Source organism: Callospermophilus lateralis, chromosome 6 (genome assembly GCF_048772815.1).
Source record: "Callospermophilus lateralis isolate mCalLat2 chromosome 6, mCalLat2.hap1, whole genome shotgun sequence".
In the NCBI taxonomy this organism is placed as follows: Eukaryota; Metazoa; Chordata; class Mammalia; order Rodentia; family Sciuridae; genus Callospermophilus; species Callospermophilus lateralis.
In genome coordinates, this window is record NC_135310.1 from 107,814,771 (window position 1) to 107,841,260 (window position 26,490).

General features: G+C 34.5%; 1 protein-coding gene across 2 annotated transcripts in view; it reads right to left on the reverse strand.

Annotated features, from left to right (window-relative positions):
• Positions 1-11,789: 11,789 nt before the first annotated feature.
• Positions 11,790-26,490, reverse strand: part of Cd2ap (CD2 associated protein) — a 112,096-nt gene continuing 97,395 nt past the window's right edge. For both annotated transcript variants that reach the window (XM_076858611.2, XM_076858610.2), the window contains 5 exons: positions 24,647-24,759; positions 23,838-23,939; positions 22,193-22,374; positions 18,687-18,750; positions 11,790-14,684 (listed from right to left, as the gene is read on the reverse strand). In XM_076858611.2, the coding sequence (XP_076714726.1) occupies positions 14,643-14,684; positions 18,687-18,750; positions 22,193-22,374; positions 23,838-23,939; positions 24,647-24,759 (503 nt within the window). In that variant the 3' untranslated portion in view covers positions 11,790-14,642. The remainder of the gene's footprint in view (positions 14,685-18,686; positions 18,751-22,192; positions 22,375-23,837; positions 23,940-24,646; positions 24,760-26,490) is intronic.

Genomic DNA, 26,490 nt, shown 5'->3' on the forward strand with positions numbered 1-26,490 from the left:
ACACACACACACACACACACACACCCTCATACCTTTGTGTGCCATTTCTCCTCTCCAGAATGCCCTGAAGACTAAGGTGAGGAAAGAGAAGGCTGTGAAAGTGCTGACCTTGCACTGTGTAACCCCAAGAAAGAGGGACTCCTTCAGTGCTGTGTCCTAAGTCTCACTTGCCACCCCTTAGTCCAGCCCTGCCCCCCTCTTATGTCTGAGGTTTGATACAGTCTCTGGGAGGCTTCCTTTGACCATTCTCTCTAACAGGTTCCCCATCCTTCTTGCCTGCCAACCCTATAATCCTAAATCACTGCTCTTTCTTTGTTTTACTTCAACCACCCCTGAGTGAACATGGCTTCTGTGAGTCTTCTGTCCACCTCCTCCTGCCTTCCAAATAGTGGAGGAGCTGAGATGGGAAGTAAGGGCCTGGGAGCTTTATCAATTTCTAAGGGTAAAAAGAATTAAAGTATCACTAAACTCAGAATTCTTAAAATTAAAAAAAAAAACCTTGACATTTAACCCAATATTCAAAATTCAAAGGCAATGTGATATGGTCTAGTGAACTCATTTCTGACAAGCTACAACAAGGCTTTTGTTTCATATACAAGAAAGCCTTTAACTCTTAACATATCAACCCTCCAAAAGACCACCAGAAAAATCCATTGATCAAAAAGCTACATGTACTAGACTTACTCTCAACAGCAAGAAAGAACTCCACCTTGACTGTCAGTAAGTCCCACAAGAGGGAAGACATAGGAGGATATTCATGGGGTTTGGGAACCTTGAAAATCAAGAAACTGGGTGAGATTGGACAGTTTATGGCACATGGCTTGGCTAGGTAGACACAAAACCAAGAAGGGTTTAAGCAAGTCTTGAGAAGCAGGCAATTACTCTTGACAATAAGTTATTTTATTTCATTCAGGGTTTATCTTCCAGGAGCAAATATTTTCTGGAGAGAAGGTGGGTGTCTATGCTATTTTCGCTTGCCTCAGGTTTTATTTCACACAGGGACAGGAAAGGATGCCCAGTTTCAGTACCATTTAACACAAAGACTGGAAAGAAAAACTTTTCTACGGCTCTAAAACTCACCCTCACAATTTTAATTTACATTCCCTCTCCTTTACCCACCAGTCACCCTTCCTCAAGTCTATTGTTTAAATGGTCAATAGCCTCATTTCCCATCTGAGTCACTAAATAGGCTTTTAAGGCTCCAATGTGATCAGTAGGAGATCTCATTATTTTTCTCTTAAAAGGTTATTATCTACCACAAAATTAGTCACTTGAATAATTTTAAGAGTCTAGTTGTTGGAATGGACCTTGGTGGAGAATTACTCCTCTGGGTAAACGTTTCCTTTCAATGTATTCATCAACTCTCCTCAAGCCACCTCCTTGTTTTCTTTTTGAAAGGGCCAGTCCTTTTGGCTGATTTCCTGTGCCTTTTAATATTTACTAGATACTCCGATTTTGTTTTGCTTCTGGCTACACTTCCCAACTTCTTAATTGAGCTGACAGTTGTGCTTTTCTAGGGGCCTCTGTGTCAGTCCCGGCAAAGTTTCATGCCTCCCTTCCTCTTCAGGAATCCCTGGGTCGTTGGGGGATACTGTTGGCTGGCTGACTGTGGAAGTCCTCCTCTGAGATTAAACAGCAGTAACATGCAACGACGAGTTGCCACCTACTATTTTTATCACCCACATAGATGACTGAGGGCAAGAAGGGGTAACATTATAAAGATGCTGAGAGAGAGAGAGAGACAGAGAGAGAGAGAGAGAGAGAGAGAATAGGGTTAAGATGGTTTTAAATTTAGATTCCTAACATTTCAATTGAAGAAAGAGACCACTGATGCAGAACTTGATTTTCTAAAAGACACATTTATTCCTATTCTAATACTTCCTAGCTGTGTGAACCTGGGCAAATCACTTACCCTTCCCTTCCATAAGTTTGCTCCTCTGTAAGTAGGGATGTAAAAGACACTAGTATGTGCACCAATTTTTATTCCCTTTTCTTTATTAACGAGCCCTAAATTTTTTTCCAGGGTAATAACGTGCTCTGTTAAAATATATACCTTCCTATTGTGCATCTAGGGCTAGGGATATAACCAAGTTCTAGACAATGAAATGTCAGTTGAGGGGCTGGGGAAGTGGCTCAAGTGGTAGCGCGCTCGCCTGGCATGCGTGCAGCCCTGGTTCTATCTTCAGCACCACATACAAACAAAGATGTTGTGTCCGCAGAAAACTAAAAAATAAATATTAAAAATTCTCTCTCTCTCTCTCTCTCTCTCTCTCTCTTTAAAAAAAAAAAAAAGAAAAGAAAAAAAAAGAAATGTCAGTTGAATTTGCCATGGGTTTTTGGCTGATGTCTTAGTCAGCTCTTTGTTGCTACAACTAAAATACCTGACAAAGACAACTGAGAGGAGTCTACCCAGGGCTCATGCAGGCTAATCCTGTTGGGATGTGTGGAGTATAAATTGGAACAATTTACTTAAAGAACCACTGGACAGAAGTATCAAAAGCATTGAAAATGCTCACAGTTTCAAAGATTCAGACCATGATGAGCTGACTCCATTACTCTGGGCCCAAGGTGTGGCAGGACATCACAATAGAAGGGTCTTGGTAGAGGGAAACTGCTCACCTTATGGTAGCCAGGAAGCAGATAGAGGGGAGAGTATGGGTACACAGGAAAAAAGAACCCTTCTAGGATACATCCCCAGGGACCCACCTCTTCCAGCCATGCCCACCTGCCTACGGTTACCACCCAGTTAGTCCATTTAGACTTTGGTGGACTGATTAGGTTACATCTCTCACAATCCAAACACTTTGCCTCTGAACATTACTGCATTAATCCAGGAGCTCTTCGGGACACCTCATATGCAAACCATAACAGCCTACTTATGTATTCTCATACTACCTGGGATGGAGATGCAATATTTACTTTGTTAACACAAAAATGAAAGCAGATGCTAAGATTGGTAGAACAGAAACATAGTGAAGATACAGTTCTTTTTTTTTTTTTTTTTTTACCTTTTGTGCTTGTTTCTCTTATTTTTTTATTATTAGTTCTCCAAAACATTACAAAGCTCTTGACATATCATATTTCATACATTTGATTCAAGCGGATTATGAACTCCCATTTTTACCCTGTATACAGATTGCAGAATCACATCGGTTTACACATCCACATTTTTACATACTGCCATACTAGTATATGTTGTATTCTGCTGCCCTTCCTATCCTCTACTATCCCCCCTCCCCTTCCCTCCCCTCCCCTCCCAACTTCTCTCTCTACCCCATCTACTGTAATTCATTTCTCTCTCTTGTTTATTTCCCCTTTTCCCTCACTTCCTCTTATATGTACTTTTGTATAACAATGAGGGTCTCCTTCCATTACCATTCAATTTCCCTTCTCTCTCCCTTTCCCTCCCACCTCTCATCCCCGTTTAATGGTGATCTTCTTCTCATGCTCTTCCTCCCTGCTCTGTTCTTAGTTGCCCTCCTTATATCAAAGAAGACATTTGGCATTTGTTTTTTAGGGATTGGCTAGCTTCACTTAGCATAATCTGCTCTAATGCCATCCATTTCCCTGCAAATGCCATTGTCATTTTTTAGCGCTGAGTAAAATTGTGTATAAATGCCACATTTTTTTTATCCATTCATCTATCTAGGTTGGTTCCACAGTCTAGCTATTGTGAGTTGTACTGCTATGAACATTGATGTAGCAGTATCCCTAGTACGTTCTTTTAAGGTCTTTAGGGAATAGTCTGAGAAGGGGAATGGCTGAGTCAAATGGTGGTTTCATTCCCAGCTTTCCCAGGAATCTCCATACTGCTTTCCAAATTGGCCGCAGCTTGATATCAAAACAGACACTCTGTGCCTGATAGAAGAAAAAGTTGGCTCCAATCTTCATATTGTGGGGTCAGGCTCCAAATTCCTTAATAGGACACCCATGGCACAAGAGTTAAAAACAAGAATCAACAAATGGGACTTACTCAAACTAAAAAGATTTTTCTCAGCAAGAGAAACAATAAGAGAGGCAAATAGGGAGCCTACTTCCTGGGAACAAATTTTTACTCCTCACACTTCGGATAGAGCCCTAATATCCAGAGTATACAGAGAACTCAAAAAATTAAACAATCAGAAAACAAATAACCCAATCAACAAATGGGCCAAGGACCTTAACAGACACTTCTCAGAGGAGGACATACAATCAATCAACAAGTACATGAAAAAATGCTCACCATCTCTAGAAGATACAGTTCTTGATAACCTTGCCTGAGTCTTTTCATAAAGACTGCCTGCCACTTAATCAGTGACATTAAGAGAAAAAAAAATAACACCAAACTGTGTTTTTATTATACACAGCTAAATACAGGATTTGATAATAGTACCTGTGCTACATTGAACATGTCCCTTCTGAAATTCAGATGTTGCTAATGTGATGGTATTGAGAAGTAGGACCTTTAAGAGGTGCTGGTCTAGGAGACCAAGGTAGGATTTCTAACAGACAACTAGCTTTAGGAACTCAATACTTCATGGTAGAGAACTCATCTAATGGGAGGAAAAAGTCAAGTTGAGATGGAAAGGCTTAATCTAGCACAGTGGTGCATGAGAGTCAGAAGGGTATGAGCTTATTAAAGTGTCCTCTAGTCTCACCTTCATTTCTCTACCTCACTGTGGACTTGACCTAACGTCATCTACAATAGGAAGCTATCATCCATACCCAGGTAAACAGGTTTGATCTGGGTCAGTCTACCCATAATCCATTTGGGGTAAGCTTTGTTGAGATGTGTGGAGTATAAATTGGAACAATTCATTTAAGGAATCACTGGACAGATGTATCAAAAGCATTGAAAATGCTCATACTATTAACCCAATTGGTAATGCCACTTCTGGACTTTTACCTTAAAGAAACAAGATGTTTCCAGGTATTCATGTAAAAGAATATTTATCACAGGGCCTGGGATTGTGGCTCAGTGGTAGAATGCTTGTCTTGCACATGTCTTGCACTGGGTTTGATCCAAAGCACCACATAAAAAATAAATAAACAAAATAAAGTTATTGTGTTCATCCACAACTAAAAAATACTTTGAAAAGGAATATTTATCACAACATTATTGCTAATAGTGAAACACTGAAATCCATGTAAATGTCTAATAAGAAGCAAATTGGCTAAATATATTATGTTATAACCATATCTTTGGCAGAAGGTAAATTCATATTTTGAGGAATAGCTAATGAAATGAAAAGAAAGTGACAACATACTCCAAAATCTACATATAATTCTGGTTTTGGGGGGAAAATATGTATACATACAGTGTGGGCAAATATTTTAGAAACAAACCTAAAGTTTATAGTTATTTCTTCTCTGGTTAGTTTGTGTGAAGTTTGTATACCCTTATATTTCCAAGTGTTTCACAATAAAATATTTTTTCATTTAAAAAAGATGCAAAACAAAAATCATCAGTATGGAAACAGAAACAACTCTTTGTATATTAAGTATGAAGAATTCGAACCTAGAGAATTAGAGTCTTAAACATCTAGGTAGAGGGAACAACAATAGGAAGCTAGGACCAAAAATCTCAGCTTGCAGCTCAAAACAGATGATTACCAAGAGCTGATTACAAATTCCAGAGCCTTCTAGAATTCCCTGCGACTCCATGGGGAGGAAACTGGCAAGAGAGAAACAAAGTGCTCAAAAGACACAGCTATGCTTGAAGGAATCCAAGAAGAATTTTGAAGCAGTAATTTCCAATAAATTGCTCTAGCTCCCACGTGGGGGATCTCAGAAGCAGCTCTGCCTGCTCTGATCTCAGTCCATAGTGTGCCCATATGCGTATCTGCCACTGCACCTGGAGAATAATCACTGCTTTTATTTTGCCTCCCAACCCCCAGGAGAAAGAAATTCCAGGGTATGTTCTTTCTAGCTTCTCACCTGTGCTGCAAAGAAGACCATAGCAATATGTGGCCATAATGCCAAGTAGACAACAGATAAGGCCAAAAGAAAACACAAATCTGTAAAACAAAACAGCAACAGCAAAACAATTTTAAAAGCGATAACACTACAAAGTTTCTATTTCCTATTTGGGGCACCACCCCAGAGTCTTGGTTACAACAGAAAGGTATCATTCAACCAGTCCAGCCATCTACTATATAAGAATTAATGCTGTTTTGTTCTTACCTCAGGGGATGATATCAGTTAAAAGGATGTAAATGGTTACAACAGAGTCCCAAGTCTGGCATGAAAACTCCATGAGCAAATCATTATTCATACTGGGGATTTTTCATAATATACCTCCTAAAAAGTACTCTCTCACTGGTGAGCAGAATTTGTTCACTGAAGCATTTCCATATCACTTCCAGAAACAAGGGAAGGGTGAATACCACTGCACACGGTAAGGAAGGCCAAAGATACAGGAACTTTTCAGTCTGGTAGGAAGTAGGGCCTGTGGTAGGCAGAATAATTGCCCTCCCTCCAAAGATGACTGTAACCTAGTCCCCAGAACCTATGAACATGTTATAGGAAAAAGGAATTTTGCATATATGATTAAGGTAGGACAAGTTGGGGCAGAAAGCCTGGATCCTTCAGGTGAGCCCAACATAATCATAAGAGTTCTTAGACATGGAGAGGAAAGCAAAGGCAGGGAGATGTGGCTATTCTGGAAGGTTGAATGATGCCTTGTAAGCATTCCACCCTTGTTTGCACATCTACAAACTACTATACTGGAGACGTTTGTGAAAAACTAGTAAGGGGGTGTCCATTGGTGGCTTTGGAAATGGAGAAAAGAGGCCATAAACCAAGAAATGCCAGCAACTTCTTAAGACTGGAAAATGGAATAACATGAATCCCTCACTAGAGCCCCAAGAAAGGACCATGGCCTGCATGCACATTGATTCAGCCTAGGGAGTTCCAGCTGGACTTTTGAGCGCCAGCACATAATGTTTCTATTGTTCTATGCCACTAAATTTGTGGTAATTTCAGCAGAAATAGAAAACTAACACAGAACCCTTCAGGTTCTGGAAAAAAGAAGCCCCAGAGGAGAAGGCAAGTACAGGCAGAGCAGGAGCTGAGATAAAAGTATTTCCTAAAGTCAGTGCTGAGCTGGGAAGGAAAAGGGGCAGAGGGCTATAAGGGCTCAAAAACACACCACTGTGCTTAAGGAGATCCACAAAGGGCCAATGCTTCATTTCCCTGCATATATCTGTCAGGTTTCAAGTTTCCTAGGGAGGACTCATGAAAGGCCTGGTTTATTACTTGATGTTGAGTCAAGACAAAGAGCAGTTAAGAGCATAGGCAAAAGTCTAATCAGATAGTTGTGAGACAACAATCTCCTTTTTCTTGGCAGCTTGTCCCAGAAATTTGTGGATAACTAAGTCAAAGGAGGAAAAAGCTATTGGGAAAATTGAGTTAGGATGCACAGGTGCTGCATTCAGGAACTTGTTATTGAAGGTTTTTGTGAGAATCAAGTGCATAACAGTGTGATCCCGTGAAGAACTAGGCAGGATCAATCACAACTCCATGCATGTGGGACAGAAGGCCATGAGCTGAGTAGTGAAGTCCCCAGGGACCAATGAAGGCTACAGGACAGCACACAGACCTGAGGTCTTGCCTCCTCCTGCTGCCAAGAGGATACCTTGACACCAACTGAGAATAAAGGCAGGTGGGTCCCATAAGAGAAATAGTTTGAGAAGAACTTCATCTTGATTGCTCCTTGTTTGAAACCAGACGAGATCATTGACTTTGAATCACAATGTTTTTTCTCTTTCTTTCCTGCTGTGAGAACAAAAGCTTAGATCAAATCAACAAAGACATTTTTACATTACATATATACTCAAGGAACTAAAAATAATTGTTTTATTTTATTATTTTATTTCATTCTCCACTTCCCTCCCTCCAGTAGGACTGTTGATAATCTTGGTGAGACTGAGGAAAACAATCCCTTTTACATTGAATACATTTATGTGTCCCCTGTTGTTTTTCTCATACTCCAGGACTTTTATTATATTAAAAATCACAATTGCTAGTTTTGTCACTTGTTCAAAATCACTGCCTAAGCTCTGAACCAAGACCCAGAGCTCTCTGTGGAAGGTTTTGCTTTCCCCTAGTGTTCTGCAGACAACTGGCTGTTGTTAGTGGAAAGAGCTGTGTGATGTCACATTGTTCTAACCTCTTAAATAGCATGTTTCACACCTAAAGTCATTCATATAGCCACGTCCTTTCTAGAGTAACATGGTTCCCAGTTTCTGTGACATTCTAGTCATGTAGTACCACGAGGGACACATTAACTTCCTTTTGGACAGCAAAATATTTCCTATTCAGAATTCAAGCTGAAAATAGGTTTTCTTTCTTAGGCATGATCGTGGCACCAGATCTCTCCCCCGACCACTGCTTGGAATGGACTGGGCTGTGTGGAACTTATACAAGGCCCTTGGGGAGAAGCTAGAAGTAGAAAAGTCAGAGATGCCTTACCAGTAACTCTTTGAGAAGTCCAGGGTGCAGGTTATTTTGTGAGTTTATTACATAAGTAACCATAGAGAGGATTTGTTTTTTTTGGAGGTTGGTTAAAGAAGGAGCACATTAGAAAAAGGAGCTGCTCCCAGATAATCCAGAGCTGTCAGTGGCAAATAGCATGGAGGAAGGAACCAAAACCCTGCAGCAACCTGGGGTTAAAGGATCTTTCAAGGAAATAGGGTCCAGCTATTTGTTGCTATTGCTGTGAGTTGGTTGTTTTCTCAGACCACAGGATCCCCTCTCTCTTCCCTCTGAGTATAACAAGAGGGAAAAGGCTTTAAATTATAGTAACAATTTTGGGGGCATCTTTTATAGGTAAGTGGCAAAATTTGAAGTGATTTGCTAAGTGCCCAGAGCTACTAATTTTTGAGCAAGTTTTCAAAGCCAGATTGATCTGATTCCAAACCCTCACCTCTCATCCTCTATTATGTGGCACTTTTCTTGAGGAAGAGGGCGGGCTAGGGGAGTGAGATGGTTATGTCCCAGTTCTGAATGAATTCATTGGGTTGAAGCCCTGCATGATTTATTTGCAGGTTCTACATGTATTTGTGTTTTACTCAAGACAAACCAAAGAAACCAAGCTTTGACTGCCATCTAGTGGTCAGTTGTTTGTTTTACGGAAGTAGATTTTTTTTTTTTTTTTTTGTCTTCACTGAAAACCCATGAAAAACATATTTGTAGAGGTGTACACTAAGAAAGGAAAAATGCTAACTAAAATCTTATGTGTGATCATATCACACAGAGGAATCTTAAAGGACTGGGATAACTAAAATGATTGTTCTACCAATGGAAAGATTTGATGCTCAGAGAAGATTCATAAAAGTAGTAAAATATTTGAATACCCTATTTAGGCTTCTTTCATACTCATTATCTCTAGAGTGCCAATAATAAAGCATATATGATCAAGAGAATAAGCTCCAAAATCACGCTGTCTGGGCTTGGAGGTTAGTTCCATCCCTTACTAGCTCAGAAACCTTGGTCAAGTCGCTTAATCTTCCTGAATTGGTTCACTCTTCTGTGAAGAATAACAAAGCATCACACAGAACTGTCGAATGGCGAAATAATTAGGAAAGTGGTAAGTTGAAACAGTGCTTGTTACATCATATTGACAGGATTCCTATTTCTTTTTTTTAAGATGAACACAATATATTTTTTTTATGTGGTGCTGAGGATCGAACCCAGTACCTCACAAGGGCAAGGCAAGTGCTCTACCGCTAAGCTATAATCCCAGCCCCTCTATTTCTAACGATAAGCCTTGGTGTAATTAAACAGACCATTTAAAATCCAGTATAAAATATTTAACATATTTGAAGAGCCTAACAGAGTTCCTGCAATAGCTACTTAATAACAATTGGTATGATAGCAGTGGATTTCAACTAGGATACTGAAATATTTGAAGAGGAGAGATGAAAAGGCAGAAGGGGGTCAAAACCAGACACAACCTCTGCTTTCTTTTATTAATTCATCTACAAAACATTTATGGAGAGTCAGGCACAGTGGTGCACACCTGCAATCCTAGAAGCTTGAGAGGCTGAGGCAGGAGGATCAAAAGTTTGAAGCCAGCCTCAGCAACTTAAGGAGGTTATAAGCAACCTAGTGAGACCCTGCATCTAAATAAATTAAAAGGGCTGAGGATGTGGCTCAGCAGTTAAGCATCCTTGGCTTCAATCCCCAACCTCCTAACCCCCAAATTACTGATTGTGAACTATATGCTAAGTTACCTTAGGCCAGCCCACAATGTCAGCTGGGTTTTGTTTTTTTTTTTTTTTTTTTTTTGCGTGTTTGTGTTGAAATCTATACTGATGGTGTAAATGCAATGGTGGGTAGAATTGCTGTCTCAGCATGCAATTGGTGCTCAACTGTTATCATCACACACCCATAATAAGGAAATGCCTTGCTTTGTCCTACTCTGTTCAATATAGTTTTTCTCATAATCTCATGATGCATTAATATGGAGGTTCAGAAAATATTGTAATACCCAGACCCAGTCTCTCTGGAATCTTAGTAATAGAATCTTGAAAGTAATAGAACCTAATAAATCTATTTCAGTTAAACTGTCATCTGCTTTTACTTCTTAGAATAGAACTAAATTTGAAGACTTTATCCTCACATAAAACTATCTCATAAGGTTTGGATTGGACAATCTCTAATATCTCCTCAAACACTAAAATTCTATAGTCAAGTTATCACCATGTGCCTGCCAGGCTTAATTTTTGTCTAATGTTATGCAGGCCAATAAAAAGCAACTCAAAATTTTTAGATTATTTTTTTTACTTAAATGATTTGACATACTTATATCCATACTGCTTCATAGTTTCTTCATAGTAGTTTTTAGAAAGTCTGAGCTTTGTATGTGGCATATTTCCAGCATGAATACATGGGGCATGTTTAGATTTTTTGGTTTGTTTTTGTACTGGTGAATGAACCCAGAGCTTTACAATGATAGGCAAGTGCTTTCTACCACTAAGTGAGATCCTTGGTGCCTTGCTATCTATCTTGATTCAATCTTTTCTATATCTGTCAGGACTTTTTCAGTTGTGAGCCAGAAACCCAACAAGCTTATGAGCAAATTTGTGCTTCTGGAACCAAGCAACAGGTAACTGAAGTTCCAGAATGACTATGATCAGTTTCAAAATCCTTTTACGATTCTGTTTCCATCTCAATGCTTTACTAAATTTTGTTCTTTCCAATTAGCTTTTCCATGACAGAAAAATATAAGTATGGAGAGTTTTCAGGCTGACAATAGCTTTTTGTTTCCAAATTCCAAAATCTTGCTCTCTGATTAACTTTAAAACTCAATTTGAGCTAAGTACTCCACCTACTGGGAGCAATTATTGGAAGGTAGAAACTAAGATGATATCAGCTACCATTCAAAGAATATAATACAGATAGAAGAATGTAGTATCTCCCCATATAATGTGATACTGTACTCAAAATCAAAGGGAGTGAAAATACTATACCTCCTCTCTCTTAACCTTATCCATCTCATTACAACACTGAAAAATGCTTTTTTGAAACTTCATTTTTTTCTGAACCAACTGTATCCCAAGCACTTCACAAGGTACTTTATATAAATCACTTCAAATTATCCCCATAATCCTGGGAGGTAGGAAATGTCTTACAGTTTCAGATGAAATGACATATTTCGAAAGATACAAGAAAAGTCACACAGGCCTAGAAGCTTTAATACTTTCATTTTCTATTTGTTTCTTCTATTTGGAAAATTCAAATTATAAATATTTATCACTCTAAAATAAACATATGCTAAAGTTAATAATAACAAAAACTGACAAAAATAGTGATAAGATTCTTTTATTATTGAGTTTTATTTTGAGGAAAAAGCATCCTTTTTTTTTTTTTACAACACTTGTAAACAAGTCAGTAAATATACTATTCTGAGATTCCTCGTTTGTGTGTGTGTGTGTGTGTGTGTGTGTGTGTGTGTGTGCGTGTGTTTTGGAATGTTAGATTACAACAGCAACCACATTACATAATAGTTATTGAAGGCAAGTCAGGCTAAAACAAGGATAAAATTTTATAGCTAAAAATATTCATAGCAGCAACTTTAAAAAGATGATTTTATTAAGTCATTGCACTTGGTCATTTTATTGCTACAGCAAAACAAGGCCATTCAATTATAACACTTCTCATTTTGGATTTTAACTGATTGTCTCATTCTGCTCATACATTTCAAGTTTAAATGCAAGCATAAAAAATTTACCAAAAAACTTACAGAGCACTTGAATTTTTTTCCCCCTGTAATCACAGTAAGGAGCTAATTTTAAAAAGAAAGAAAAAAGGATCCTCTGTTCCACAAGACCCATTCTCTCTCTGCATCTTTAGACTCTTCAGTAAAGTTCTATAAAATTCTGTAGAGGTAACAGCTTTATAAGACAGAAGCTTAGTGGTCACAACACAAAAAAGTAACATTGAATACAATTAGAAAATTAGTATTATGTGTTTCAAAGCATAGCAAACCTGAACTATACATTCACTAATAATTTGGCAACAACAGACTCATCTTTTCTGTCATTTATACTCACAAATAGGGAGTGGAGGGTGGGAACTAATGTTTCACCTCCAATAAAAGCTATTACTATTACATACCATTTTGTGACATGAAATTTAAGAAAGTCTTCATATCAAGAGCAAATACTGGTAAACTATGATAAAGGAATCATTTTCCCCTTAATTTCAAGCTTGCTTGGTTTTCCTTACATTTTGTCAAGGGTAGAAAAGCAGAGAGAACTTCAATGAGTTTTATATTCTGAGAAGTAGGAAAGTCAAATATACTACAGAAAAATGACCAAAAAACCTTCATGAATAACCTGAAATCTGCTGGAACCTTCTCTCACGCCATTGTTATGGTAGGTAGGGATAACTTAGTACATCTTCCAATGAGAAAGCTGGAAGATATGGTATCTAGGATGCAATATTTTTATTTTTACCTAAGGACTGTCATTAATTGATGATATAATTTATTTAACAAGGCAATCATTCATTTGACCAATCATTTAAAAACAAAAAGGAACAATTTTGTTCAGTAGTGATCTCATTAGAAGAGCCCAAAGACATTAAATAGTTAAAATGTACACACTCAAAAAGCAAAATTAGCTTTCCTCCAAATCCCAAACATTGTGACTTAAATATTAAGTAATTGTATATTGGCATTTCTAGTATTTTCTACTTCAGTTCTTTTTATATCTTTTTTAAACAGTAAGAATTTCATTTACACAAGATTTCCATACTTTTGAGATTAAAAAAATGTAAAGAAAAAAACATTGGGTGGTTTAAAACAAAAACAAAAAAATGGAAGCATGATAACTTGATACTCAAAATCATTTCCTATAGTACAGCTGGAAGCCTTTTTTTTTTCAAATGAAAAATTTCAAAATTTTAAATAAACCTGTAAGTTTTTAGACATATTATGTATAGAATATAACATTCTGAAATGTTCAACTGTTCATAAATGACTCTGAAGAAATTGCTGATTCACCTATTCTGTGAAAATGTGGTTTTCAATATGATCAACTATATTTGGTTTAAATAAGCTGTAATGTTATATTTTATGATATACTAACACCCTTTCTAAACTTTTAATCTAAATAACATTCCAAAATATCTCCAGGAGTTAGTTTGGCCTATTATGTAAATTATACAATGTAAAACCTGAGTATTTACATAATGACAACTTGTCCCAGTATGAAGCCTTACATGAGGTTCTGAAAAGATTTGGATTTTGTTTTCCTAATATTACATTATTAAAAGTCAGAAGGAAGAGTATGAAGAACTAAAGATAATGAAATATTTGAGACTGTAAAACAAGCAGGAAAGTACAGCAATAAGGCTGGTGTTTACTATTTCATATGTGCTGTAGTTTCTAGGCACAAGTAAAGGATTAAATTGATATTTTTAGATTCCTTAGAACTAATGAACTTATAATAAAGCTCATGTTTAACAATCCATTACATTTTAACTAAATTCCTTTTATGAATCCTATAGTGCAAGCAATATAAAACACTCAAAGTTGAAACTGTTTTTATTATTTCATTAGTTATTACTGTATGCATGGGTGAGTAATCTGATTTATAGCTAGGAAACTCCTATTTCATCACCCAAATTAAAAACAGCACTGCAGACAAACAGGCACAACAGTGTAATCTTGGGTAAGAAGCTAAAAGTAAAAATATGTATATATTTACAAAGTTTATATCCCTTTATGTCATGGGAAAAGTAGTGACTATAGTTACTATAAAGCTAATTTGTTGCTCTCAAATAGTTTATCTTACAGTTACTTGTAAAGATATCACCATATTTATAGTATAGATCTCTTTAAAAATAATACTACAAGTTTCAATAAAAAAATTATGAACTTTCTTTCCTTTTTATACAGATTCAGTAGTATTTTCAAGCAAACAAACAAAAATAATGTTTGCAATCCCAGCACAGTAAGAAATAAGGCCTCTTTTTTTCTCATATTGGCAAAACTAAATATATATATATTAAAAAAAAAACACCCACCCCCTAACTTTTTAATAGATAATATAGTTCATATACTCATATTTCATTTTCACAACATCAGCGTTTGTTATTTTTAAGTAACAAGTCAATGGAAGTTCATATTGTTGCATCTGAATCCCTGGAACACTTCAAGAAGACAGGACAGCTTTTTTCAGTTTCTCTATTTCCATCTAAAATAAACATAAATTGGGAAACAGATAAAATACACATTAGTGCAAATTATTTTGACATATTTCATTAACATTTGATCATACTTTTTAAGCCAGTAGATTTTAATTTCCAGATCTAAAATCCAGTTTCCCATGGTGTAATAAATATTGAGTAAATATTCAACAGAAGAAAAATGTCACAGTACAAAATACAAAGAAGCACTGAACAACAAGAAAAATATCAACTGTAATTCTTACAGCCAGAACAATATTAAGTAATGTGAAATTTAAAATAATTTTAAGAAAATTATTCTATAAAGAACAAAAGAACTCTGGAAATCAAATTAAAAATGTACATGTATATGTAATTAAACAAAGGGGGCAGTGTAGAATAGTATAAAAAATAAAGGACCAATTTATATTCCATGATTTTCACTATCTATGTATTACTGGTAAATTGCTTAACATTACTTCCTTTCAAATTCCCCACCTATAAACAGAAGGTACTAAAATGTCTCTAAAAACCAGAAATATATCCAAGATTCAGACAATGTATTAGAAATATTTCCACCTTTAGGAGAAGGGCCCCTTCACTTAAGAGAAAGGAAAAAAAAATGATCATAATGACTACAAAGAGATACTTAATTTTCACATACTACAAATGACTAAGTTGAGGCTAAAAGACATTAAATAGTAAGTCAATATTTCTACATCAGTAACTGGTGGCATAGGATTTGTATTAGTAAAGTCTATATTGTCCAGTTTTTGTACTTTCTTCCCAATTCACCAATGTTTTCTTTACCTTTCACTTCCTTGCTTTTTCCTGATAATATCGCCTCTTTTTCAACAATGCACATAAGCAACGCGTGCATCAGTTAACCTCTGACTTAGTCGTAAAGTATAATTTTGATGTGGTCACAATCTCCTAAGTAATGCCAACCATCCAAATATGGTTTATTAACTTCAGGATCTCTCCTGATATCATTCTTAAATTTTCTTTTAATAATATAATTATGCACTAAATGTTTTGGCAGTGAATGAGAACAAGTCTCAATTTACAGTCTCAATTGAGATAAAATATCTTTAAATCATCCTCTTCATGTACTATTACTGTCTTGTTTCCAAAGATAAGTGAAAGAATGCACAGAAAGCAGTAAGAAATAAGTTGGCAAAAGAGGGAATAAAAAGTGGGAGGAATAATCCTTCATTCAAAGTTAGTACTATTCCATACAAACAATGATTTCTGACATAAATTTTAGTTATCAAGCAAATTCTTATATTGCTATCTACCCTCCTCATTGTTCCTTTTTTATCGCCCCCCCAAGTATAATTTAGTATTATATAGTACTAACATTATAGTATTTCAAAATACTACATCTAATCTTTCTGCAAACATTTCTTTAACTATATGATCCTAAAACTTTAATGACTTAAATATGCTTTTACAAATACAGAGGTCAAACTTTGCCCATTAGGGGGAAAAAATACAGTTCAATAGGAGGGTAACATCTGAAAATGTTGGAAAAATTAAATTCTTCAAAAAAGAATTCATTTGATTCCTTTCATAATTTTTATGACACAAACATTCCTCTTGCTTATCTTATTTTCATATATGAATATCAGCATGTATGTATAAAACAAAAAAAAGTCAAGAAACTTTTTTTAAAATTTCTCAATTTCTACCAATTTACATGCTGTGAATTTAAGGTGTACTTTTAAACATGCTTCCTCTAACATTCATTAATACAACAATAATTTATTAGGTATCTAGTAAGTGTGTAGCACTGTTAGGAGTGATGGAAAAAGATGAAACAGACATGGATCTCACTCTAAAGAGTCTTACACTAAGGAATGGAACAAAACAAATAGTACAGTAATAGGATTGAAAATTATGATTTATACATGTCTTTAAAAACTAGAGGAAATGTGAATTTGGATGAAAATTAAAACTTCTAGTCAAAGGAAGACTACTACCAACTTAATAAATGTGATTCTTTGAGCAGGTCTTTAAGAATCTATAGAATGAGCATTAGAAGATGAGGCAAGAAGATAATTTAGGAAGAGTGAAAATTCAGATTTATCAACTTGTTAAGGCACAATGGAGGATCAGAAATTAAGAAAGAAAGATAAACTAGGACTAGAATAATAGAAGACCTCACACACCAAGTTGAGAATTTTGAACTTTATTCAACAAGTAACAGAAAACTTTTGAAAGTACCTGAGCAAGGAAAGATTAATCTGCAATAAAATCAGAGAAACTTGAGCAAGCTCAATAGAAAATAAAGCACATCAGAACAAGAGAGTGTTGAGATAAAAATTAGAAGGTAAAGCAAACAGAACTGAAAGTAATAGAATTAGAAGAGAGGGTAAGTACCATGTCTGTGTGCCCAGAAGGGTAACAGAAACAGGAAGTCAAAAAAACAAAAGAAGAAAATAAAATATTTCCCTGGAGATATGATAAGGTCACCATGTAACATCCAGGGAGACTAACAGAAACTGGGAATACAAGAATTAGATTTAGAGGGAGATGCATTAAAGCTAATCACTAGATTCACTGTTGCAAATGAATTTAAACAGTGAATGCATAGAAAAAAAGAGCAAAGGATAGTAGTTAAGGAATATTTACATTTAAGGTTCAAGAAACAAAAAGGAAAGAGAAGTTAGACAAGGAACAAGTATCACCTTACTACAACAAACCTCTGACAAAGAGAAAACAGTAAAAATCTGAAATGTGCAAGAAACTGAAGAAGAGAAATTGGGTGTGGCATCAGTAAACCTAATAAAATGCAAGGGGTTAAAGAATGAAATGAAGGTAAAGACTCAGACACTGCAAATGTAGGCTTTTTGTGAGAGGGTAGAATGATAGTTGTTTTTGTTTTGTAGGAAATGAACAACCTCAAATGAAAAGAGAAAACACGTACAGTAGATCAAAAGGGCAGTTAGACCCGGAAGAAAGCTTTGGTTTGAAGGGGGGAAATTGAGTATTTTCATACAAAGAAAAAAAAGCATCCAAAAAAAAAAAAAAAAAAAAAAGAATTTGTCAGATATAAGAGTAAAAATAAAGTTTTCATAATACTTTGTAAGTTGTATCTTTAAATATATTATTTCAACAACTAAAGTTAAACAAAGTTAAGTGACTCACCCAAGTTTACCCAGTATAATAATTTCTAAGAGTAGACATTTTAAAGTCTGGTTACTTCTGTTAAAAATGCTTAAAAATTTTCAGTTCCACTGCTCTTACTTCACCATTCTAATCTCCAGTTTTCTCACCCTTATAAATAAAAACAATAATCCTTACAAGTCCTTATATGTATCGAATGAGATAATGAACAGAAAGAGCTAAGCCTAAATGATATAATTTAGGGTAGTCAAGACTATAATTCAAAATGGGAGCTCAAGTTCTATAACCATAGTCCCACGTTCTATCTTGACCTATGATGCTGACAAAAGAAACAGGCTAAGTAATGAGGTAAGGTAAAATGTAGAGAGGATATGAAATACTTGAATAGAGAATAAGAAGAGCCTTTGGGGGGTGGTGGAAGCAAGATACAATTTTCTCTTACATATGTAGGAAGAAGAACACAATTGAAGACAAAAATGCATGAGCAGAGAAAGAAAGTTAAGGAAGAAAAAGGAATTAAATAAAATTGCCAGCCATCAGCAAAGAATAAAGGTAAACTTCTAGTGAGAACTGGAAAGCAATAGCACCACCAGTCCTGCCACAGGGAAAAAATAAACTGGCAATGTAAGAGGAAAGAACAATATTTATTTTATTGACAAATATATACCTTTAGGTTCATACACTGCCTAAGAGAGTTAATGTTCAAAGATGTTTTTCCGTTTGAATGAATGAAATATGAAAGAGTATTAACAAGATATTTACAAAATTGCTACCATGCAGTAGGGAATGTCCAAGTGGAATAGAATGGTGTAATTTGTAGAACCAATCACATAGTTGGGATTAAAAAAAAAAAGGTATAGTTTATACTGTCTAAAATCTCAATGCTGGGAGAAACAAATTACCTCTAGATTACTTCTCAAGGCCTTCTCTTCTTCCAAATCTTTTCTCAGTTTTTCCAGTTCTTTCCTAAAAAACAAAATATTTATTACTTCCAATTAAACAATATAGACAAGGCAAATAGACAAATTAACAGAATCTCTTCTGCCTAACCTCCCAGGTATATAAGGGAAACTAGCCATGTTGACTGATAAAATTTTCAGATATTTTAGTTTCAACAATTCGATGTTAATAGTAAAAACCTGGCAAACTTATCTAAGATAAATTAAGTAAATTCAGAACAGCTTATGAAAAAACAAAAAAGGAAATAATATATGGCTTTTAAAAGCAATTTTCCACATTCATCTAGTATATATTTTATTTTGGCTAGGTACTTCAGAGCCTAAACAATTTGCAAAATAATATCAACAAGTCACAATAAAGGCAAATTACAATTTATCTGATAATTTCACTGACACTTTTCTTTTTTAAAATTAAATATTATATTAAAATTCAAAACTAAACAGCAAAATTATTATAACCAATAATCTTTCTTAACTCATATTTTTATTTTTCCATATTCAACTATTTTTTCAATAAAGATATTCTATAAGTATATATTCCATATTGTGTCTTTTCAGAAATTATTTGAAAACATTTTCACTCTGCTTAAATTTTCATATTTATGCTATTTAGTATTCAAATATCTGTTTTTGATTTTTTAAAAAAATTTTTAAAATTTTTTTTAAAAGAGATTTTATTGGGGTCTGCACGAAGGAGAAGAAAAGGAGAGGAAGAGAGCAGCCCCCTGAGCCAGTTTTGAAGTGTTGATTAGGCCATGTGGCAGTTGCTGATTTGCAGGGTGACTCAGGAATGGTGGTGACTGGAAGGGTTTGTTAGGAAAGGGTGATTAGACAATGTGTCTTGAGGGAATTTTTGGAGAAAAATTTTGACTTTGGCGCCCTTGAGACAAGAGGTGGAGGGGTAAGGGATTGTGTAATATTCTTCTGTAGAGATAGAAACTTCAGTGGGGAGAGACCCAATGGGGCAAATAAAACCCAATGCCAAGGTCTCTTGAAAACCCATCATTCCTCCCTTCTTCTTTTTGTTTGGACTCAGGGCATTGAAATCGTCTGGCTACTTCCTGTTGGAGAGGGACGACGAGTTTGAAGGAAGGGAGGAATGGTCAGGTTGGGGGGACAAGAGAATTATAGCCATAAAGGCCAGGGTGCCAAAGATACAAATTTCCTTGGCGTTGAAATCGATGAAAGTTCCTTGAAGCCATAGGTCATGGATAGCCTCGATCCAATCCTTGTCTGTATAAATGGGTGGAATCAGCCAGCTGTCTTGTTGGAGGGCTTCCACAAACTGCAGGAACCGGGAGTGTCACTATGTGAAGCTGGATGAGGCCATGCTGCCTGAGGTCCTGAGGTGGCTGACACGGACAGCTCTCAGTGAACTTCATGCTTACTTCTCATTCACAGTTGGGAGAGAGGGCTAAAAGCTGGGTTTTTTTTTGTTGTTGTTGTTGTTTGTTTGTGCATATTTTCTACCTTTTAACATACATTAGAAAAATTCTCTTCATAAGTACCTTCAAAAAATAGTCCAGTATGATGGTGCATGCCTCTAATCCCAGCTACCCAAGAGGTTTAGGCAAAAATGATTCCATGTTCAAGGCATCCTGGGCAACTTACTGAGATCCTTTCTCAAAAATGAAAAATTAAAAAATATAAAAAAGAATTAGAAATGTAGCTCAGTGGTAGAGCACTTGCCTAGTATGTGCAAGGGCCTGGGTTTAATTCCAAGCACAGCCCCCACCAAAAAGGAGAATATAGAAAAACAGTTTGAGAAACTGTTTAAAAATTTATTAACTAAAACAAGGGAACTTTTAAAATTATTTATATTATTTAAATTAACATTTTAAAACTAATTTCTTCTAGGCCTTTAATAATTAGAACACCATGCCTCTATATGAGGCAAATTTTCTATTTTCTACTTGACCATAATTTTTGAAATAATAATATTCAACTCAAATTCATCTAGAGCTTATTTTATAGTGATAAGAGGTATACACCTAAGCTAAATTCATATTTCCATAATATTATCCTAGTTTATCTATTTTCTATTGTGATTATTCAATATTCTGAGTTCATTATACATTAAACCTATATTTAAGACTAATCCTGCATTATTTTTCCCATCCTATTTACCTATATAGTGTTAACATTATTTGCTTTCTGATCTAATAATTTAGTACTTCTCACATTTTTATTCTTCTTTTAAAAATATATTGATAAATGTATAGTTTTTATATACCACTGTTTTCTTTTTACAAGTCTAGGATCAAACTGTAAGTATTATTCTGCAACTTTTCTAATGAATACTTAGATGACTGACATATTTCAATCTTTACATGTCAAGCTGTATTTTTTAGTTACTTGTTGCATGCATTTTAGATTTTAATATTGGATGTATAAATATTACTTATGTAAGCTATAAAGATATAATAGTAATGCAAAAGCCAATTTGGGTTAATGTGTCATCAAATGACAAACTATATATTATGTACATAAAGTATATAATATATAAATATATACATGCACACATATTTTAAGTAGTTATTCAAGATACATTTTTGTTTCTAAGAGGTAATAAATGTTCTATGAACTACAAATACCTCATGTTATTAATCTCACTACATTTTTTTTATAAAGAATACTAGGCCACCTGAGAACTGAACAAGAAATGGTTAAAATTAGGTCCTGGGTAACATGGCCTCTGGCTGTGAATTTTATATTCTAAAAATACAAATTCTTTTAGAAAGGATGTTGATGTAAGGGGATGAGCACCATCGTTCTAAGTTCAAATAGATTAGTGACTCATTTATTTGTTTTACCTTGATATTTTGCAGTATTATGTTTAAAATACCAAGTTTTAGAACTCAAAAACTAGTTTTAATAGAAAAGATCTATAAAATAATAGAGGACTTGAGGGTTGTTTTAGTTCTGTCTTTTAAAAAGCTGTATAATAAGTAAATAGCTTGACTTCTCTGAACCATTATTTCTTCATTTAAAAAATAGAGAGGGCTACAGTAAGTGATCTTTTACATGTACTTAAGCTCTACAAAGTCTCTCACATTCAATTAGGGATGTCCAACTGTACACCATATCAAAAACTTTCAGAGTTAAGAGAAAGGCTTTAGAGATCACTTATCCTAACTCTCTCAGAAATTCAATTATACATATATACCTGACCCTAAAATACAATATGATTTTCCTCATATTTTTCAAGACCATTTAACTCCTATGTCTGACCAGAAGATTTCTATTCCAATTTAGAGGTTAACATGTATCTATTCCAGGACTAACATACTGGAACAAGTTTTCCAATTCAAGTTTTTATCAAAAGCACCTTTAATGAAAATTTTCTTATACCAGAAACAGGCAGAACAGATCTTTATTTGATACACTTTGAAAGAATTCTTTGCATATGTACTAGGTAGTACTCACAGAAGAAAACAAAGGTTACTTACCCATGATCCTTTTTCAGTGCTTCTACACTACACAGCAATTCAATAATCTGGGTGCGAAGTTCATCTAAGGAATTTTTTTTGCCATCATCTGTTTCTACTTTAGATTTTATTTCTAATGGAGTTAGGAAAGCAGATGTATTTGCTTTAGAAGTATTTGAAGGTGTTGAAAGGTAGACAGATGGCTGAAAATATAATAAAAGTTTCTTCTGATCTTATTTGTATATATAAATGTATATTACATTTAAGCACAAAAGATACTCAGAGCAAAAGATGTTTAAAAATAACAATGCAGACTGAATAACCCAGACCTGAAAACTGGAAATTCAAGATGCTCAAAAGTTCAAATCTTTGAGTACCAACTTTCCACAAGTGAATAATTCTATACCTGACTTTATATAATGGGTTAAGTCAAAATACAGGCATACTAAAAACACTGTATAAAATTATCTTCAGGCTTTGTATATAAGAAGTACATAAAACAAATTTTATATTTCATCTTGGGTCCCATTCTCAATATATCTCATTGTATATTTGCAAATATTACAAAATACAAAAAAACTGGAAATCTGAAACACTTCTGGTCCCTAGCATTTTGGTAACCTGTACTCCAAGATAACGGTAAATTTGAAAATTCAAGAAACAGTTAGATGTTCCTGACTGGAAAAAAACAACAGACAATTAAAGAATTAATTTGCAACAACTAGTGGGTTTTGTGGAAGAAATAAATGGCAATGGCTTTGTTTTTAAAAAGGAGAAACAAAAAAAAATCCATCAAATTTATCTTATGGATGCTGTGCCTACTGAAGAATCTAAAAGCAAGAATATATCAGTATTAATAAGGTGTTACTTGATCTTCCATATTAAACACATATCATTTAGACTATCTAAAGAGGCTGACTTAAAAGTAATTATGAAAAAATTTAGAATGATCATGGAAGTAGCATTAAGATGAATCCACATACTGGAATCGTTTTTGTAGCAAAATAAAACAACAAAGCCATTTTAGTAAAATTTCAATGGATTGTCAACTGCTTAGAGAATGAGATTTAATTGTATTTAATAAATTGGAAATGTATCAAAATGCCCTGTAATAAAACTAAGGAACAACTTAGGAGGAGATGTGACCTTTTTAAGTATATGTGTCAGTTGTGGTAAAAATATTTTAAATAAAAATAGCACAAGTTTAGAAAAGATACCTAAGACCGTGTAACAGATAGAGGATCCATATATTTTGCAATTCATTCCAGTATATACTGAGTGTTTAATTATGGTACCAACAACCAAGCTAGGTAAAGAGTAAAGAAATAATGGTTTCTGATCTAATTAAATGTTATCCCTCTTTTAAAAGTATGTGGACTAGCCAATTTCAGAGTATATGTTTAATAAGAAAATGAAACAGATATATAAATCTATGCCTTAAAAATATGAAATAAGTAATATTATTAATTTTAAAAACAATATAAGCTCTTCTAAAAATATCTCTAGAGAACAGTGTGACTTAAGATTAACAACTCAATTCCTCAAAAAAATTATTTTATTTCTTGGCAGAAGAAATAATTTTTATAAAATATACTAAATTCTATAATTCTGATGTTCACAAAGAATCTTGAAAACCATACAAATGTTATAGCACAATGTGACTCACCTTTGGAACGTAGCATGTATCCTTTTTAAATTCAGATGGCTTTAGGTTGGCACTATCTTCTTCTTTTGATAACTTCAAAGTTTTTTCTGGGCTTTGAGTTGGCTAGATGATTTTTTTAGAAATCAAGAAACAGAACAAATCAAAGAAGGAAACTGTAGTAGGCATTTGGATAATAAAGGAAATTACTTATACTACTTCACTTGCTACTATTCTTGTTATTCCATTACTCTTAAAAAGATATTATGTAACTTCAAGCTGAATAACACATTTGCATATCTTGAGGGCAAGAATAACTCATCTAACAGCAACAAAAATGTTTTCCACTTAAGTAGGCTAAAAACATCATAGTAAATACAAGTTAATATATTATCATTAAAGTACAACCTGTATTCCAGGCAAAAAACAAAAAGCATAATAACAAGTTACTTAGATAATGGGACATGTGCTACAAAAAAATCCTGAATATTTCCGAAGAAAAAAGTTTCTCATTTTACCCTAAAATGAGTTATCTTCCACTTTTCAATCTTGATCACTATTGTTAGATTAGTAGATTGAACAGGTTCCCTGTCCTCATTTGATCCTGGGCTGTGTGGTTATGGTCTCATAACAAATAATCTATTCCAGACCATACTGAAGAACATATCTCTTTCCTTGTTATTTTCTTATACATCAGCATTTGATATTTGACTGTAAGAGGTGCCTTTCCTGATTTATTTAGATGTAGCTATAAAACCTCTCATTTTCTCATCTTCAAATGGACTTCGTATTTGCTAAATCTTCTGAGTTTTCCTATAGTAAGTGTAACTCACAGAATGTCCACCATTGAAGCGACCAGGCAGTCTTCTTCCAGGCATCTTCGGTCTATTTGCAGTGAGATGTAACAAGTTTTCTGAGGAAGCTATGTCATCAAAATTTACAACATCTAGAGAATAAAAATAAATATTGTCTACTGAGATATAATTGTACCTTTTAAAGGGTAAAAAGTAATGTTTCTGGCTTTTGAACAAAAAGAGTACCACTACTTTGAAGGACTAACAAGTTGACCTGTGCTTTTCATATGCATTTGGAAAACAACACCCTTAAGACACATTCTTTTTACTTGATACATTTTATAGTACAAGACTTTATAAACAATAAGGGTTATGTTTTCAATAGATATTTAGACTTCAACAAAAAGTTTTTATTGAAAGATAAATCTGTACCATAAACTGTAGTAACACAGAAACTATCATCTGAAGTTCTTGCTTATTAAAAAAAATGATCTACTTAAAACTTCTAATTAATTACAACATCATAAAATTTGTTTTAAACTTAACGTAGTGGACTGATATTCAAATTTTAAGGATTCAAGTGTATCTGGCACCTTGCTGCTCTCTATTTGCATTTCTCAGTGTAAAGCGAAAGTATGATTTTTACTGATTGATTTATTTTTGGTACCAGGGACTGAACCCAAGCATGCTTAACCACTGAGGAACATCCCCAGCACTTTCTATTTTTTTGAGACAGGGTCTCACTAAGTTGCTGAGGCTGGCTTTGAACTTGCAATCCTCCTGCCTCAGCCTCCCAAGCTGCTGAGATTACAGGCCAAAAGTATGATTTAACATGTCTTCATATGGGATATTACAGTTAGAACTAAAACTGTTTAGCATCTATGCTTAAACATTACCATTTGTAGAAATCATGAGATAGTTATAAATCTAAGGCAAATCAAATACCAAAGGAAAATGCTATAAAGATCAATCTGCTTCTCTACCATCAAAGGCTGAATAATCTTTGACCCAAAAATTTGGGTTTAAAGAAGAATATAGGTAAGTCATACCTCTGAAAGAATGGTATGCATTACCTTGCCTTTTCCTAGATAATCCATAAAATCATGCTAAAGAAGTAGTTGTAACTCTGAAGCCCGGGTATCTATATATAATAAAAGAACCCTAGCAGTAATTCCTGATACTTCCATTGTTACTTATTACCTTGGTTTAACCCAGATTCCAAGCCAGGGATATTAACCACAGCCAAATGGCAGCAGATATCCTAATTTTCCAGGCCTGGATTTTTTTTCTCCCCTTTAGCATTTGCCTGGATGGTTATAATACTTTGTTAGATACTACGATGTTGCAACAGTGATTTGTTGTTGCTTAAAATATTCATCATCACCCTCAATGTTTAATTCATCAAATTTCATATAAAAATAATTTTTAAAATTTTGTATTAAGGAATAAGTGACACAAATGTAAGGCAAAAAAAAAGCATCACTGTTTGGCAATATGTGTTTTAAAATTGGAAACATTGGTTGACTACTGCTAATGTTTTTCTATAGATTACATTGTGTGTTCTCTCTTTGATCAAGTCACTAAGATAATGTATCACAACAGACACTGCAATATATTAAGGTTAATTTTTTAGTCTTTTGGTGACTGTAACTATATAACAAGTCATAGCAAGAAATAAAGACTGCAGTGGAAAATGTATTATATAATCTAAAAAAGGTGGAATTTAAATATATACTTATATAAAGATCATTCTATCTGTAAATAATTGTTTTGTTTTGCTTTGGTGGTACTGGGGATTGAACCTAAGGGTACCCTACCATGGCACTACAACCTAGCCCTTTTTATTTTGAGACAAGATTTCACTAACTTGGTAGACTGTCCTC